This window comes from Callithrix jacchus, chromosome 13 (genome assembly GCF_049354715.1).
Source record: "Callithrix jacchus isolate 240 chromosome 13, calJac240_pri, whole genome shotgun sequence".
NCBI lineage: Eukaryota > Metazoa > Chordata > Mammalia > Primates > Cebidae > Callithrix > Callithrix jacchus.
Genome location: NC_133514.1, coordinates 52,196,452 through 52,215,319, shown reverse-complemented (window position 1 = coordinate 52,215,319; position 18,868 = coordinate 52,196,452). Strand labels below are relative to the sequence as shown.

General features: G+C 43.5%; 1 protein-coding gene across 6 annotated transcripts in view; it reads right to left on the bottom strand.

Annotated features, from left to right (window-relative positions):
- The window catches only part of PIEZO2 (piezo type mechanosensitive ion channel component 2), a 493,339-nt gene that overhangs the window by 20,582 nt on the left and 453,889 nt on the right, over positions 1–18,868 (bottom strand). For all 6 annotated transcript variants that reach the window (XM_003734614.7, XM_054243960.2, XM_054243956.2 and 3 more), the window contains 9 exons: positions 18,220–18,630; positions 17,298–17,556; positions 14,947–15,129; positions 11,910–12,162; positions 10,776–10,908; positions 9,439–9,586; positions 9,123–9,337; positions 6,374–6,532; positions 5,298–5,445 (listed from right to left, as the gene is read on the bottom strand). In XM_003734614.7, the coding sequence (XP_003734662.3) occupies positions 5,298–5,445; positions 6,374–6,532; positions 9,123–9,337; positions 9,439–9,586; positions 10,776–10,908; positions 11,910–12,162; positions 14,947–15,129; positions 17,298–17,556; positions 18,220–18,630 (1,909 nt within the window). The remainder of the gene's footprint in view (positions 1–5,297; positions 5,446–6,373; positions 6,533–9,122; positions 9,338–9,438; positions 9,587–10,775; positions 10,909–11,909; positions 12,163–14,946; positions 15,130–17,297; positions 17,557–18,219; positions 18,631–18,868) is intronic.

Here is an 18,868-nt window from a genome sequence, read left to right as displayed (position 1 = left end):
GTTCCTCTCCTGGGTCAGTCTCTTCCAGGCTTATCTCAAAAATTCCCAGAGGCTCCTCTCTCCTTCTGCTCAGCCCTCTCGCTGCTTTTCCCAGGCAGAGTAGGGCAAAGCCCTCTTGACCCATCTCATATTATAAAGCCAAATTTCCCCTCCCTTTCATTCTTTCTCTTTTTTTTTTTTAATTGAGATGGAGTCTCACTCTGTTGCTCAGGCTGTAGTGCAGTAGTGCAATCTTAGCTCAATGCAACCTCTGCAACCCAGATTTAAGCCATTCTCATGCCTCAGCCTCCCAAGTAGCTGGGACTATAGGTGTGCACCACCACGCCCAGCTAATATTTTTGTAGTTTTAGTACAGTCAGGGTTTCACCATGTTGGCCAGGCTGGTCTCAAACTCCTGACCTCAAGTGATCCACCTGCCTCAGACTTCCAAAGTGCTGGGATTATACACGTAAGCCACAGTGCCCGGCCCTCCTCTTTTTGAAAGGCATTGTCCCCTTCCCATCCTTCGCTGCTCCATCACCCCTTTCCTAAGCCATTCAACTCTTTATTTTTTATTTTTGAGATAGTGTCTTGCTCTACACCCCAGACCACAGTGCAGTGTCATGATCATGGCTCGCTGTAGCCACGGGGAACTCAGCTCCTCACTATGCTTCCGCTTGGTGCCCCTGTTGCACTGCACTTCCAGTCAGCTTCCTGAAATGTTCTGGAAAGTGGTGCATGGAATATCTGGTATAAGCAGAATAAGGGTGAGTGGCCTGCACTGTGTGTGCTCAAACCAGCATTTTGCCTTTCAGGTTATTGCTCTTGCTTCATAAAGTGTGTTTGTAAAGCCCTTGCACTGTGTGACATTCAATGAAGAATCATACCCAAGAAGAGGTATTATTAAGAGCAACTTATTATTCCACTTCATTCCAGACAATACTAGTAATGTTTCAGACTAGTACTAACCAGTGCCAGATTCATTCGGACTCCCCAATATCACCTCTCACTTACCTAAATGTCTCAGGAAGTTTTGCCATGGATGATTTCAAAGTCTAATATCCTGAAGTAAATATTGGTTTTGCAAAGAATGGAAATATATACTTAAGTAGTTGTGATACACTAAGATGAGGCTTTTTATTTCTTAAAAATAAAATAAAAAGATAATTTAAGTCTTCATTGGCAGAAATGCTTCAAGTTACAGGCCAGAATGAGCTTTCCCTCAGTGGGAGGCAAGGTGGTGGCTGCAACCATGTCATGACAGTGTGAAAAATGTCACCTGGTGGGTCCAAGGCAGGGAATGGCACACGTGAGCTGAAGAGCAGGGGAGCTGCCCCTTCTTCCAAGAAACAAGACCTTGCATCCATGCAGATGGTCACACTGGGTGGGATCATTCAGGGGCTTTTGTGATTCAGAAGCCCCCTTCCTAAGCACCACCTGTTCACCCAGGTGAAACAGTGTCTCACTGTCAGTTTCCCCAGCCTTCTGGAAGCTCTTGTACTTAAAAGGCCTCATCTTCTCATCCTCTTGGTAGAGGAACTCACCCATCCTATGGAGAACGCGGGCTGCGGGCACAGGATTGCTCCTTGCTGGTCTCTCCTCCTCCTACTTTCTGCAGGATGGTGATGGCTCTTTGCCACAACTGACTCGCTCACTCATACCTCTGACTTTACAATCTCCACACCCCCATTGGGACTTCCTCTGATACTAGAATTTTAACTTTTTTCTTCTGGGCCTTTCCTTACCATCTACAGAGGTCCAAACACTCTCCATTTTGAAATTATTCTCTGGGCTTGCTTCTCTTTTGAATTCTCTCTCTCTGTCCACGCCCTTGCTTGGGCTTGGTTCCTCCAATTATGCTGCCTCTTGTGAGCTCCTAAGTCCCTGCAGCTGGGTGTCGGTATCAGCACCCATCCTACCCTTGAAACTGACTGTGCAAAGATCACCAGCTATCCAGTGAATATAAGATTCAACATCTATTCTCAGTACTCACATATTTCAAACTCTGCATACTTGGCTTCTTGAATTTCTGTTCTGTCTCTGGGTGTTAAAATGTGGGAAGAATGAATAGATGAAGATAGAAGAGTAAATCAGGAAAGAACCAGTAGATTAAGCTCCAGAGAGCCAGAGACAGGAGAAGATGGGTGAACCTATTTCAGGTAGCCGGGACAGCACAGGGAGGCACTGAGATATGTGCATTTGTAAATAACGAACTGTTTTTTGTTGTTGTTCAACAAACATTTATTGCATGTCTAGGCTCAAAGTATTAAGTGATTCCTAGGCCATATATGGATGAACAGACACTGAGCTTGTCATCATAGAGCTCATAATACAGAGAAAAATAAAGAGACAACAAGCCCCAATGTGTTAAGTACTAGATGGGCTGAATTTAGAGTGTTGTTGGGGCCCATAGTGAAAGGTGGAGTCTAGAATTGAGGGGTTAGGGCAGGTCCATGGAAACAGAGGTGTCTGGCATCTGGAGGCTGGGAAGGAGTTAGGCAATGAGGAGGTGAGTAGGATGTTTCAGACAGTGCAAAGATGTGTCAAGGCCTTGCAAATAAAGATATGGTCTTTATTAAATGGATGGCAAAAGAGCCACTGAATCACTCCCTGTAAGAGTGGAGAGGAGACAAGGGTCAGGGCAAAGGACCTAGGAACCAACATAAAAATGTAGATTCTTGCCCTGTACCCGGTCAAATTAGCTCTTTGTTTGAGACCCACACCCCACCTTCCTGATGCTCTCAAAGTATCATGTGCCCCTCTGTGAAAGCATTGTCATAAATAGTGCATTTATTTGCGTCATCATTTTAGATTTCTCTACCTTTTAAGTTCAGGGATACATGCTCAGAATGTGCAGGTTTGTTACACAGGTAAACATGTGCCATGGTGGTTTGCTGCACAGATCATTCCATCGCCTAGGTATTAAGCCCAGTGTCCATTAACTATTCTTCCAGATGCTCTCCCTCCTCCCACCCCACAACCCGTGTCAGGCCCCAGTGTGTGTTGTTCCATCCCATTTGTCCATGCGTGTTCATCATTCAGCTTGTGTCACCATTTTATTAACACCTGTTTCTATCCACTAAGCCATCAGTTCCATGATGGTGGAGCATTGTATGTTTGGGTCACCACTCTACTCTTATGCTTAATAGAGTTCTGGGCACATAAGAATGTGCTTAGTTAATTTTTTAGTTAATTTGCAGTAGGCTGCAAATATGAAGGCCTCAAATACCTCATTCCTGTATGCATAACCCTTTGCAACATGACTCTGCCAACCCCATCAGTTTCTCCGTTCCTTTGGATCTAGGCTGACCCTTAAACATGCTCGAAGTAGTAAAATGTGGTAGAAGTACTGGTGGTAGAACTCTGAGCTTAGTCCTCACTGGATTTTGCAGGTTTCCCTCTCGTTCTCTGGGAATGTGCTGCCACCAGGGGAAGAAGCCTGGACTTGCCTCCCTGAGGATGAGCATGGAGAAAGAGGCCCAGCCAGATGCAACCTGCAGGCATCTGAGTGACACCATCGAATAACACCCGATTAGGCCACCAGATGATGGCAGCCACAGGACTGACTCCAGGAGAGACTGCCCAGTGGAGCCCAGCCCGAACTGCTGACCCACATAATTGTGAGCAAATTAAATGGTTGGGTTTTTGTTTTATTTTACTTTAAGTTCCAGGATACATGTGCAGAATGTGCAGGTTTGTTACATAGGTATACATGTGCCATGGTGGTTTGCTGTACCTGTCAACCTGTCATCTAGGTTCTAAGACCCGCATGCATTAGGTATTTGTCCTGATGTTCTCCCTCCCCTTGTGCCCCACCCCCTGACAGGCCCCGGTGTATGATGTTCCCCTCCCTGTGTCCATGTGTTCTTGTTGTTCAACTCGCATTTATGAGTGAGTACGTGCGGTGTTTGGTTTTCTGTTCCTGTTTTAGTTTGCTGAGAATGATGGCTTCTAGCTTCATCCATGTCCCTGCAAAAGACATAATCTCATTCTTTTTTATAGCTGCATAGTATTCCATGGTGTATATGTGCCATAATAAAAGGTCTGTTTTTTTAAACCACTGTATTTGGAAGTAGTTTGTTAGGAACAACAGACAACAGATATATCTGCTGAATGAGTGATGCAAGGGTCTGAAGCAGACCTAGGGCAGAGGTTCATGATGAGTCTCCTCTGTGTGATCCTTGCATGCACTTTGGGGTAGTTTTGATCGTTAGAAATTCTTCATATTCCATTGAAACATACTGAAGCTTTTGCCTACTTGTCTTAATTCTGTTTTTCTTAAGTGTCACAAACTAATTTCAATTTCTCAACTCTTTTCAATATTTCAATTGTTAAAAACAGCTATTTCTGCACATGTACCCCTATATTTTTTCTACTTTAGACCAAACAATCCTTAGTTCTTCCTACTTTTTCTCATGTGTCAGGATTTCCAGACCCTTTGTTACCCTAGTTGCTGCCCTCAATTTCCCTTTGGTAGAGAGGCTCCCATATTCTGGTGTCCTGTCAACTCCTCTGCTCCTTAGAAATCAGGACAAGCAAATACGATTTTAAGTATACTGCCAGGCCCATTTCCCTGACTCCACAAACCCATAAACACGAAGACCATAGTACAACAGGCTCCATGACTGTAATGCTGAAATTCCCAGGAAAGCTTCAGAACATACCAGGAGTCATACAGAGCGGCCTTTTTCAAGGAGGGTATTTTGAGACGAGAAAGAAAGATATTTTATACCACCCCAGCTAATGTTTGTTGGGTATTTCCATTGCTCTTATGCAACAAACTCTTCTTTCATATATTAAACTTTTGAAAGTCCGATAAATAATAGTAATCTAGACATATTTAAACCTGTCATCTAGGTTCTAAGACCCGCATACAGAATAAGCCTAGCAGAATAAGCAGATATTTGCACTTAAATTTTCTTTGCACAAAGAGGTTAAACTATCCGTCCCTCATCAAAGAGTGAGTCAGAAGTAAGCATAAATCCAAGCCACCACCAACCCCATTTTTCTCTGCAACATCACATTCCTCTCTGCTCCCAAATGAGCCGTTTAAGAGTTGTTGGGATATATCAAGCAATATACCATTAATATTAAAAAATCACTATAATATAAAGTTGCCAAAAGAAGAAAACATCTGGATGCTATTGATGAATATGCCAGCATTAAGTCTAAAATTCCCAAACCTAATGGGTGGAAATCGCTGGGACATTTATAGGCTGTGGCAGTTTTTGTGCCATGCCTTCATTCATTTGGCATTCATAACCAGCCTGTATCTAAGAGAAGCAAACAGGAATAAGGCACTCCTCCTGGCTTCTTACCTTCTCCGACTCACGCCAGCACTTCAGGATGAATATGTGGGCATAGATATCCTCCACACAGATCCAGCTGGACAGGCTCAAGGTCGTGTCTGTCCACACCCAGTCCATCACTGCCCTCAGCTCAGTCAAAAAGGGCACGAGGCGAAACCTGGCAGGAAACATATCTTGTCAGAGAGACATTTGTGGGTGGTCCCACCACCCTGCTCATCTGGGAAATCAAGCAGTTCCTTACTTCTCCAGGTGACCCTGGAGAATTTTCCATTATAAGTCTAATCTATGGATTTGTATCTTTTTCATTGTTTTCCTTTTCCCTCATGATCATAACCAACCGGGATCTCCCTTTTAAATAAGTGTGAAGGTGACTCAGCTTCTTTCACATTTATTTGTTCATATTACAAGACTGTTGGCCACGGGGTGCTGAATGACTGTGCCTCTGCTGTTGGATGAATTAGTAGGGGCGGTGCATCTGGTAGGTTAAAGATGAGGGCAAATGGATAGAGGCAGAGGGAGGAGGGGTTGTGGGGAGCCAGGGTGTGAGGGTCCTCAGCCGTAGGACTTGCTGGAGTACCAGGGTAATGGTCTTGGCTCAGCCTCTGTGGTTCAGTTTTTTTCAGAAGGTGTTGGGCTGGGCTCCTCCAGTCTCTGAAGAATGTTCCTTGTCTCTTGACGGCCACAGAGCTTCTCTCAGCCTGGAGAACCTGGGTTCTCCCAGAGCCCTCAAAGCAGTGTGGACTGCCACTCAGAAACTCTCCCCTAGGCTGCCTCAGCACTGTCAAGTGAATATAAATCCCATCTTCGGAAGAAACATCAGGCCCAGTCCCGGGCTAGCACTGCATGAAACACTTCCACACACAGCGCTTCACAGCATCTGAAGGCACTCAACACCTCTTCCGTCTGGTGCTGAGGAGGCGTGTGGCAATTAAACACAGAAAGAGTTTTGCCAACATTTTAAGAGTTCTGCAATGATTCACACTGCTGGATCTGTCCTCTCCCCTGTCCTTCCCAGATGGGAATAAAATGCCTTTCCATGGCTGTTCTTCCCCCTACAAGTGACTGTGACAATGCAGTCTCCCTACCCTTGGAATAAGAAGAGGTTGACATAATTGTAGCTCTTGGTGAGGAAGTTCCCCAGGACTCGTGTTGGGTAGCCGCAACGGATCTGGTAAGCAGACAACCCAAAGTAAACGCACTTCACAAAGTACCAAAGCTGGGCAACCAGGTTCTGGCTGAATTTCCTGAAATGTAAAAATGCAGAAAGTGAAGAAATGAAATCCCCTTCTCAAACAAAAGGACAGCAGTATCGAATTAAAACAACAACAACAAGGCAACAGAATTTCTCCTTCGTCACTCAAATCCAATTCTAATGAATTGTCTATACATCGTGGGTCACTTCAAAGGCAAAAAGTGAGATAAAAAAATTCAATAATAAAAACAATTTCCTTTGAATGGTTCCTCCAGTGTGTCCTATTCCATTGTTTCAGCTATAATTAAAATAAATTGTTAAGTGAATTTACTGATAAACATTTTCTCACTATGTAGATGATGCAGCTACCATGGTCCAAATTACACTCCTGTAAGAAAAAAACTATATACATGATATATATGTTTTATATAAACATATGTATAAACACATATGTATATTTACTTAAGAGGATTCATAATTTGGAACATGCACAAGAAAGAATTCTAATAGGTGGACTCTCAATCCCTTTCTACTATACATTATAAAAATAGATAATGGACTAACAAACTCTGCAAACACCTGGATTTGGTTCCAGTTCTGTCTATACGTTATGGGGTTTGTTTCCCAAGCCAGCATTTCTCAAGACATCAGTGTCTTTAATTGACAATTCTTCCTAGTTCTGCAAATCTAGAACTCCATGACCTAACCTTTATTTATTTTTAATGATCTCCTCAACAATACAGATGGTAGTCTCTTCTCCAGGTGAATAGAGAGTGAAGAGACATGTAGTGTTGTACAGCTCATGACTGCTACCACAAGTTTGAAAAAAGTTTAGTAGAATTAAATTTCACACCAGAAAAAAAATTTAGAATACAGTTTTAAAGAATGATGAGCTGTAGGACCACTTTAAACTTTAGATAAATGCAGCATTCTGGAAATGTCTTAAATATGGTCAGTGAAAATTTTAAAAAGAAAATAAAAGGAAAACTTTTGCCTTGGTAAGAGTTTGTTATAATCTTCTCTGTCCTCAATCTTAAGAGCCACACTTAAAGGTTTTGATACAAGCAGCATATTTCTTTTGGTGCCATATTTTGGAATTGTCTCTTCCCTTTCTTCCTCCCTCCGCTTTCTCCCTCCCTTCTCTCCTCCCTTTTTCCCTCCCTTCCCCGGGCACCGTTTGGGAGGCCCAGGCAGGAAGATTGCTTGAGGCCAGGCATTTGAGACCAGTCTGGGTAACATAGTAAGATCTCATCTCTACCAAAAGTAAAAGAAAAAAAAATGAAAAATAGTCAAGTGTGGTAGTGTGCACCTGTATCCCCAGCTGCCCTGGAGGCTGAGGTAGGAGGATTTTTTGAGCCCAGGAGTTTGAGATTGCAGTGAGCTGTGATCATACCACTGCATTCTAGCCTGGGTGACAGCGTGAGATTTTGTCCCTGAAAGCAATAAATAAGTAATTAAAAAAAAAACTAGCATGTCACAATTTGGGAGTGCAGTTCCAGAGGTTTTCAGAGTCACAGCAGATGATGGCAGCTTCACTGGATTAGGTACGTGGCTCCCCAGGCCAGTGACGAAGAGTTACAGTTTGCTTGCATACATAAAATCAGATATGCTTATTAAAAATTCCTGTTCCTACTACATCATATGGACAAGGCCACATTCACCTTCTGCAGAGCCTTTTCTTTCATAATTGGATAGAGCTGATATTCCCCATTTATAAAACTCCACTTTGTTTTTCTTTGCCGACTGACTGAATCATTTGTTCATGCAATCAGCACCAACAGTCTCAAGCACTGTTTTGCCTGGAGGTGTGGGGTGGGAGACACTGCAGAGATCTAGAGAATAAGGAGGAAGTAGACTTTGGGTTGGAGGCTGGGGAGAAGAAGGGGAGGAAGCAGAGCTTGGAGATGCCAGGTACACTGCAGAACTGAAGGTCAACGCCTTTCCTTAGGGCTCTAGGTGATAGAGGGGAGCACAGCAGCTGCTTTGAAGGATCTCACCAGCCCTCTCCTGACAGCTTCAGGCTGCCCGGGTCAGTGACACTAGTTGTATTACCAGCAGCAGCATCCGGCAGGATGGCTCCACCTGCTTCTCTCACCATAAGCTGAAACACTGCTAGGTGCTTTCAAACCCTGCTGCAATTGACCCCCACCAGTCTCCTATATGGAGACTCTATCAACTGCTCCTAATTGCTCTTCCTTTATCTTTTCTTCTGTCCAGGAAGTAGCCTCCAATTATTTACCTATTTCTTGAATGACTTCGTCTTATGCCCTCTCTCCTTCTCAAAAATGCCCCAGAGACCATATTCTACCTTACCTCCACCTCTGCTAAGGTGTAGAGAGAAACACAGCATAAAGACCCTAGGTTTGCTCTGGTCATTAAGGCTGTCCCCTTTCTTATTTATAGAAGTCTTATTTCTACAAATATGGATAAAATCTAATTATAATGTTTTTGAGTAATCAGTTCACACTTTGGATTCCCATTAACTATGGACCCAAACCTTTAGCTTTCCTACCGTCGTGGTGCTGCTGTGCCAAGGCTCTGCCTGCAGCCAGCAGTTCTGCTGTGCAATACATGTGAGTGTCACCACAGGAAACACATTTGCATAAAGGTGGGCTGGTGCCTCCAGCTTCTGAAGAACTTACCTCTCAGTCACGCCGGGTAAGATGAAGAACATCCAGAAGTGAATTCCGAACACAAGAATGACCTGGAAGATGACCTTTCCCAGTACCGTCTTCCTGAGGTAGAGGGCTCGGTCCACCACCATGGTTCCAAACTGAATGAGGACCATCACCAAAAACGGCCCCGGGACCTGGTCCTCCGACAGCGAAGAGGTGATGTCTGCAGCTGCTGAGTGTTTCTGGGGAAGAGACAACAAGTTCATGCCCAAGAGGCAGTTCACGGGAGGGAGCACCATCACTGTGCGGTGGGGTGGGTGCTGTGGCCTTTGCCCTAACCTACCCCAAAGGCCCAAAAGCCGAAGACAATGATGATGAAGTCCACCGTGTCAGCCAGGAACATGAGCACATACACGTCAGTCACGGCGCTGTAGTCCGGGTGGATGAGGTTGTAAAAGAACTGTTTGATGGGCACATAGATCTGCAGCGTCCTGCAAAATGGAAACCCCCACCAACCCGCTTGTTTTAGGAGGGGCAGGATGGCAGAAATGAACAGACACTGCCATCACGCCATTCCTCTGCATTCCCCTTTCCAGCCAGGTCCCACCATCCTCTCTCAGCCTCAGGATAGTTCTGCTGGGGGCGGCCCCTGCTCTAATGGAGCGTGTATACACATTTACTGCCAAAATAGGTACTGAAGCCTCTCTGCTGATGGCACCACAAGCCTCTCCTCTTGCTTGAAGCATAATAGAATGGTATGATGCCCTGGGAGCAAGGTGCTGGGTTTGTAGCCTGATTCAATTGCTCACCGCCTGCAAGACCCATGAGCACGTTATGTAACTCTCTGTGATTAGTTTCGTCATCTGTAAAACTGGAGTGATAACAAGACCTGAGGCCTAGGACCAAGGTGGGAACTAAATGAGGGAATGTATGAGGGAGGGTGCTCAGACCTGGAGTGCTTGGTCCATGTGTGTTTGAATGTGCGACGCCTCTGCTCCTCCTGTTTTACGGTTTGTGTCCATCCTGGCTCCCACATACTGCCCTGACCTTTTATCTGTGCCTAAGTGCTGTGTCCTGCTGGCTCTTGCTCGTCTGTCTAGCCTTTGCCCTATCTTTGCTCTGAAACCTGCCTTCAATTCAACGCCATGTTCATGTGCAGCTGGCTCTCCTGCCGTTAGAGCTTCTGTTCAGGGCTTTACTCCCGCTGCATTCCCAGTCCCATGCACCACTTCTGTCCCCAGCAGGTGGAGGGACCTGTGCAGTTTGCCTGGAAACAGGCATATGACCCTGGACAAAGCATTTCTCCACATTGCACTTCCATCCCCTTCTCAGGATAAGAGTGCAGCTCTAAGGCCCTTCCAGCTTTGACACTGTATTCCTCTCAGTCTGGCTGGACTTCCCCATAATGCCTAAGAATACCATCCATGAAGCATTGAAGTGACCTATTTGCTCTGTTCAAATAGGAAATGCATGTACATAAATGGATATAAAATGAATCACACTTACGGAAAAATGATTTTTAAAAACAAGACAGAAAGGGTTAATTGCATTCTGCCTTATGCACATAATGTTTGTGACATGAGAAGTTACTCCTCTGCTCTTTGCCCCTGGTTCACAAGAAATAATAAAGCCCAAAACCCTAAAATAAAGCACACAAGCCAGATGTTCTCATGGACTCACTTCTTTATGGTAAAGGCTTTTGCTTTGATTAAATGTTCTTGAAGCTTTTCCATATAAAGTTCCCTTTTGCTTTTTTGCTTAATACTCAAAACACTGCTTCCTTTTTGACTGCTGTTTCGGGTGCTTGTGCTGCCTAGAAATAAAAAGAGATCACAAAATGTATGGTGAAGCCTGGCGTTTGTTCACCTGAATATCCCAGAAGCAGCCCCCAGAGCCCACATGGTGGAGGGATAGCTCAGGACTGCTTGAGAGGATGAATAGGCAAGGATGCATTTATGAAAGATGACTGAGCCCTTTGGGATGTCCCCTCAACTCTGCTCCCAGTATGGTGGCTCTTTTCCTGGATTGTTATGCAATCTTTGTTCCAGAAGTAAACAAACTGGAAGGATGGTTTTTATTGTGCTATCTTGGATGCAGATGCTCCAGATAGGATGCCCCGTGTCTGTTTTCATACCCTAATTTCTCTAATTATAAAGTGAATATGACATAATCTGACAGTATCTGCCTCTAAAGCAGGCTCTGAAAATGACTATACACCACTGCATGGAAAGCTTCAGACAGGAGCCCCGTAAATACAAAGCTTCAGAAAGGAGCCCCGTAATTACAAAAGCTTCAGACAGGAGCCCCATAGATACAAAAGTTCAGTGATTTCAACAGGGGCAGCTGTGAGACCTGTCTACTTTCTGATCGTACTCCTTGTTTAGGAAGAAATTAATTACTAGACTAAGAGATAACTGCATAGTATGGCTAAAAGTTCTCATCAATTACATCTAAATATCTTTAAAAATATATTGTGATTGATAGCACTCTGGACAATCCCTGCAGATTTTTTGCATGTAAATTAAAAAATCATGAGTCTGGCATTTATTAGGGACAAGGCAGTGTGCCAGCCACTTTTCACAATTGTCTGAAACACTTGTCCTGAGATAAGAAGATTTTGAGTAGAGGGATTACACAGCTGAGGCAGGATTTGAACTCAGGTCTCTCTGATTTCAAAGCCCTTTCTTTTCACATTACAATGTCTGTCTCTTGATAGCACCCAATACACCATCTTGCCCCAGACCTACAGGCACCAGAAAAAAAAAGGCCACCTGGGGGCTAAGTACAGCCTAGACATATTGTGTTGACAGATACCTCTTTGGGATCTGTTTGAAGAAAAGCTGGATCTCTGGGATGGCTCAGAGCTGGTGCTGGAGCGCTTCCTCCGGACAGCTGTCTGCTGCTCTGGGAAGGTCACATGCACTGACTCCACGGATGCTGCCAGGTTGATGGACTTGAGAGAATCGGAGGAGTCCCTCCTGCCATGACTGAGGGAAAGCTCATCATCTGATTCCTCCTTGTCCATGCCACTTTCAGTCATGTCATCTTCATCCCATAAGCCATGGCACTGAGAAGCAGGGACAGGGACAATTGAGGCTACTATTTCAGGTGGAACCCTTGGTATTCTGTCCTACAAAATCTCATCCAACAAGCTGTCCTTCAAGATTAGAAAAACAAGATGATATGGTTTAACTGTGCCCCGACCCAAATCTCAACTTGAATTCCCACGTGTTGTGGGAGGTAACTGAATCATGGGAGCAGGTCTTTCCCATGCTAGTCTAGTGATAGTGAATGAGTCTCACAGATCTGATAGTTATGAAAAAGGGAGTTTCCCTGAACAAGCCCTCCTCTCTTTGCCTGCTGCCGTCCACATAAGATGTGACTTGCTTCTCCTTGCCTTCTGCCATGATTGTGAGGCTTCCCCAGCCATGTGGACCTGTAAGTCCATTAAACCTCTTTTTTTAAATTGTCCAGTCTCAGGTGTGTCTTTATCAGCAGCATGAAAACAGACTAACACACAAGAAAAGAAAGCTTGTCTAGGGCTTTATGAGGATCCCAGTAGGGGACAGATGGGTGAGTGTAGACAATAAGATTTTAGCTGATAATTAAAATTTTATCAGCTAACTTTTGGCAGAAGGACTCAGGATGAAAGATACAGTGACTTGACTTATTAGACAGAAAGTCACCCTTATGACCTTGCTGCTGTCGGACAAAGCTCTCCCTTGAGCTCTTTGTCTGGCCATGCATTTGCTCCCCAAGACATTGCCTGGTCCTCCCTCTGACTCATATGTAAAGGACAAGAGCTCCAGGCCAATTTATCAGAAATCAGTTGGTCAAAACCAACTCCGAGAATGATCAGTCCACCGATCACTCAATGAACAGATGTTTCTTATTTATTTGTAAATGTGTTATTCTTAAACATATTCAATGAATGTATTCTTATAAACATAACAAACATTTTAGCTTTTCATAATGGGATTTTTCATATTATATGGATTTCTTTCCAATTATTTTAAGAGTTGTTTCCTCTTTTGCCAACATTCATATATTTAATTTTTTTTGCAACTTTCTCAGTAGCATATTTTCTTGTTTGCTAATTCTTCTAATTATTTATCAAATATACAGCAATTTGATATTAAATAGGATGGTTTCAAGCACTGTTGAAACTTCTGCAGTTTTAATTGGTTGGTTTTCATGGAAACATTATATGAAAGATTGATTTTTTCAAAACTATGGGGTAGCTTGTCCTCTTAAGAAAAGATCTATCATTCCAAAAAGGATTTTTATATCCTTAATTAAAATTTTAACGTAGTGCCATTACCTCAAATCTCACATACATTCATATATTTTAATTTTTCAAAAAAAGTAAAAATATCAATATGAAACAAAAAGATTGTATTATATGTTTAAAATATAAAATTGTAGCAGTTAAGCCATTTAAACATTGATGAAAAAATAGTAAAATGCCCTAAAGAGTTATGATAATTTTAAATGATGCAAAAGAAGGCAAAGGTTTCAAGAGAATTCTGACTTGGGAAAAATTATACCATTAAATGTTAAATACCGAAGTTTACAAAAAATGAATGTCTGAGACTAAAAAAGCAAGGCCAATACACTTACTAATATATTCATAACGAAAATCAGTATAGTAAATAAATTCAAGTACTTAACATATCCATTAGAAGAACTGTAAAATTTAGGCAAATTCCATTTTGGCTAACTGGTTTCCTTAGATAACACAGCTTTCAAAAACCCACCACAACCCAATGACCCAGCTAAGGCTGCCTCCAAATGGAGGGCTTGGGTGCTTCGCAAAGTGATGGAAACCAGAGTGAGGGGGCTGACCAGAGCACTCTCAGATGAAACCGAGTTTGATATAGCTCCCTGAGCTAGGGCAGAAGTTAAACACACTGCCACTTTTCTATGTGTGCCTGTATGTATATGTACATATATGTATTAACTCACACCAAGCCTTGTTCTAAAAAGAATTCTAGGAACTAAGAAAGATATTCCTTGATAAAAGGAATTTAAAATATTTTATATGAGAAGACGAGGTTAAAATGAGAGATGGAAAGTAAGATTGTGACAAGAAGTACATTCATACATAAAATCTATGCTATGCAATAATTTCTATTTATTAGAATTAAATGGCATATTTACAGGCTTAGTTTATAAGTCACAGCATATGAGAAGGAAAGACCCACGAAGTCACTCAGAAGGACAGGAGTCCCTGGATTGAGGCCGGGCCATGTTGTGTAAAGGCCTTCCTCCAGCAGGGCCATGAGTGACCTACTCTGCAACAAGCAGGAGGAAGCACAGCTCTGGGCTTCACTGGGCAACTGAATACATGGTCTGTCCCCAACAGCTAATGGTTTGATGACAAGAAACCACCCAATGAAAACAATTCTACTAGAAGAAGGGAGGCAAAACCTGGCATGGAGATGAGACAATATGATCCATGGACATTGTGGCTCTTTGATGCTCTGGCTTAAACCCGGGGCAGAATTTAGTGTATCTGGCATTAAGATATTACACATCATTCAAGCAATGTTCCACAAAAGTGGAACATTACACATTTAACCTAAGTTAGAAACATGGGTAAATATTCACCCAGATTTACTGTAAGTTCCATTATTGAGCACCATAAGTGTTGGAAAAAATGTCCACTGAATGAATGTAACCTTTTTCTCTTCTTCATTTTTTTCTTTTTTTAAAAGAACATATGAGCAGATGCCACCCACTGGCCCCTCAGCCCCATCACCAATCCTGATGTCCAGGTTATCTAGGAATATTACGGGGGCTGCGATGACCAACTTCCAACTTGAACTGATTAACTGTTAACATGCTGTACCTTCAAAATTGATCGATGAAAGAACAGAGCCAGGAGCTGGATGAGGTCATAAAGAACGTAACCTTCCTTCTTTTCCACTCCTATGATGTTCGGGGGGTGGTACGGTTTATCTTTGTTCAGCTCCGCAGTCTTATTCCAGGGAAAGAACCCAAATTGGAAGAAATACTTGACTACAATTGCCACCTACATAAAGATGACAGGAGTTTGAAAAAAATTACTCCTTCTTTTAGGAATAGATATACCTGTCTATGGAAAAGAGCAATACAAAATTAAGAAAGAAACCTGCATTTCACACTTTTGATGGTATGGAATAGTAACATTATCATTCTTGCAGACTACTGACTTCAAAACAGAAGCAGTGTCTGGCTGTCATGGTGTCTTCCACTGTGAATGAAGCAAGGCCAGACAGGCTCCTCAGGTCACCACTTTGATTGGTCATTCCTCTATTTTTGAGGTGTTGGCATTCATACTGATTTAATTAGACATTTATATAATTATTTAGCTATTAAATATGGTATTTAGGGCAAACCCGAGCAGAACATATTAACATCTTTCTAATTTCCATATTTCTTTAATTCTTAATCTATAGGAGCATATCACATGATTATAATGTATGCGGTTTTCACTTTCCTCCATCATATCTGCATGCCACATTAGTCTGGGAGCCATTGAAAAACAGACGCTACTACTTGCTTTCTACTCATCTTTGTATACTTGTGCCTAGCAGAGTTCTTGGTTTCTGGCACGTGGTTTATATTATAGACTAAATCAACATCAAGAATTTCCCACTTATTTCAGTCCTCAGTGCAATGTGACAAGAAAAGGGAGAGCCTCAACTTAACTTATATAAAAATATTTTACTTCTGTTTTTAGAGATGAGGTCTCAATCTGTTGTCCATGGTGGAGTGCAGTGGCACAATCATAGCTCACTGCAACCTCAAACTCCGGGGTGAAAGCAATCCTCCCACCTCTGCCTCCCGAGTAGCTTGGACTACAGATATAGAAATGGGGTCTCGCTATGTTGCCCAGGCTTGTCTTGAACTCTTGGCCTCAAGTAATCCTCCTGCCTTGGCTTCCTAAAGTGCTGGGATTACAGCCAGAAATATTTTATTTTTAAGGTGAAAACTATATAAGAAGCTCTTGTTCCCTTTTCCACATTCTTGGTACTTCCTCTGATTTCAGCCCTAGGTAGGAAAAGGAATCTGATCAATGTACTCCCATTGTTATAGACTGGTACCCATTCCCTAAACAGGGAGTCATTTACATCCTGAAGTGATGTAATGAAAGTAAAGTTTAGGAATGACTAGCTTGGACCCGCCAATTCAGCAACAGATATGTATTTGACTTCACACCCTTTATTTTCCTTATGGAAACAAGATGCTTGCTATCAATACTTTAAACCGAACACTTTTGAGATGGTTTAGTGCATAGCTTTGTTTTAATTTTGCTACTGAATTACTTATAACCTACAAAACTTCTAGGCTTTGAGTGTGCATCTAGGATGAGCACTGTCATTTAAGAAGTAATTACAGCACTGTTGAAAGTAAAAACTTTTCCTTACAAGTCAGGGGGAAAAAATCAGTCTCTTCATAAACCTGAGAACACAAAGCACCACAGTCTTCCAGGCACCGAGAATATCAAGCTTTTCTTTTAGTTCCTTTATGGTTTTCATGGGCATTTGTGATCCTGTCTATGTTGAACGGGGCAGGACAGAAAAGCAGGACCGGAAGAGTGAGAAGGCACCTCATACACCGCATGTGAGGTAAACAGGCTGGCATCCACCCTTCAGATGCTAAGTGGGTGCTTGTACAATTTTGTGTTGCAATGTATGGAAATTTACTTTTACATTTAACCATGAAAAGTATGTTGATGTGTTCAAACTATGTTCTAAGTGCTGGACAATATCACTTAACACAGTCCATTCCCTGAACCCCCTGTGGCGCCAGGCACTGTGCTCAGCTCTGCAGAAGCCTGTTATCATCTCAGTGGTTAATATTTTAGGAAAGGCTACTAGGCTTCAAAAGCCTCCCCACCCCTCACCAACTGGGCAACTTTGGGCCATTTACTTAATCTCATTGATGCTGTGTCCTTATCTGTTAAATGGGAATGATGGCAGCACCCACCTTGTGTGAGGTGTGAAGTATGAAAAGATTTTTAGAATTGCGAGTGCTAGGTAACTGCTGGTACTGTATGATTTGTGTACCTAAGAATGTCTATGGAACTGTGTGTTCCATGTGAAAGTGTCCAGGGTGAGGGAAGGCTGATCTCGAGAGAGGGCACAGGGACACAACGTATGCTTCCCCTTGCATAGCCGCCCGAAGCCATTCACAGGAGTCTGCGCCCAGGCCTACCTCAGTATAAACGATGGCCATCATCCAGAACCGGCGGCTGGGCCTGGGGACGGACAGCATGGCCCAGAGGAAGATGAGGATGGGAAGGAGGAGAGTGATCATGGAGGCCGAGACCATGTGGTTGAGGATGATCACAAAGTAGCACACCATTTCCGAGCGGGCAACCAGAGTGTTGTACATGGCATAGAAGAGCAGCAGAAATCGAGGCTGCCCCACGTAGAATTTCTCTGACTCTTCAAGCTCATCATCATGAAACATCCTGTTAAAAGTCAACCATGTGATAATATGTCTTTTTGTTTTTTAGATGAAGTCTTGCTCTTGTGGCCCAGGCTGGAGTGCAACGGCATGACCTTGGCTCACTAACCTCTGCCCCCAGGTTCAAGTGATGCTCTTGCCTGGGATTACAGATGCCCACCACCATGCCCAGCTAATTTTTTTGTATTTTTAGTAGTGAGGGAGTTTCACCATGTTGGTCAGGGTGGTCTTGAACTCCTGACCTCAGGTGATCCACCCACCTCGGCCTCCCAAAGTGCTCGGGTTACAGGCATGAGCCTCCGTGCCTGGCCACATCTGTCTTTAATTTCTTCAAATTACTGATTTTCATTTAGTACCATCCTTCCTGCTATGTCCCCCACTTCCTATGTTCCCAATTTTCCTTCAGAGACAACCTGATATCAGACTTTATTATAGAAAAACGTCAATACAAGGCTCTACTGACAGGTTTTGCTGGTTCTAGAACCAGTCATGGGAGGACTGAAATGTGCTTTGTACTTGTAGTGCAGGAAGTCCTGGAATTGTCTATTTGCTCTAAGCGGCTAGGTGAACTTTTTTCTATATATGAATTTTTCTGTATACAGAATTGAAGCATATGTTTAAGTGGTGATTTCAGAATACATGTCTGATCTGCTCACTGGACCCTTACTTGTTCAGCAGCAGCTCGCTGGCCGTCAGCTCGTGGGTCAGGGGAGGTAAGATGCTGGACCCCAGCTTATCAGTGCGGCTGTCGTCAGGGCTGACTGCCATGTGGTTCTTGCCTGTAGAGTCGTCCTGTGAGCCGAAGGACAGGTGCTCGAAGCTCACAGCCTTGCTGTAGGAGGGAGGAGCCTCCACATCCCCGTCCAGGGTAGAGAACTGTGTCAGCTCTTCCTCTGGGGTGAGGCTGACCTCCTCGGCACCCATGGCTCCCACATTGAACCCGGCAGCCTCAAACTCCTTGGCCTCCCGGGACTCAGGCACCGTGCTCCCTGCCTCCTCCTCCTGCTCAGCCTCCACCTCCTCGATGGTCTCAGTAGTCCCCTGGCGTGAGTACAGCATGGTGCACTGCGTGGGCTCACTGTCAGGAGAAAGGGTGGGCACAGAGCCCATGTCTTAGCATCCACACTCCTGGGGCTCTTTCCTATGCCTGAGAGACCTCATCAGCACTTCTAAGGAAATGCCCCATTGTTTTTCTTGCATTCCATCTGCTTTGTTCTTTTAGAATAATCACTTCTGTTCTCCAGACATTGCAAACAGCAGCCTCCCCAGTGCAAATGTTGACAGTGCACACACACAGTTTAGAACCAGAGCCAGCC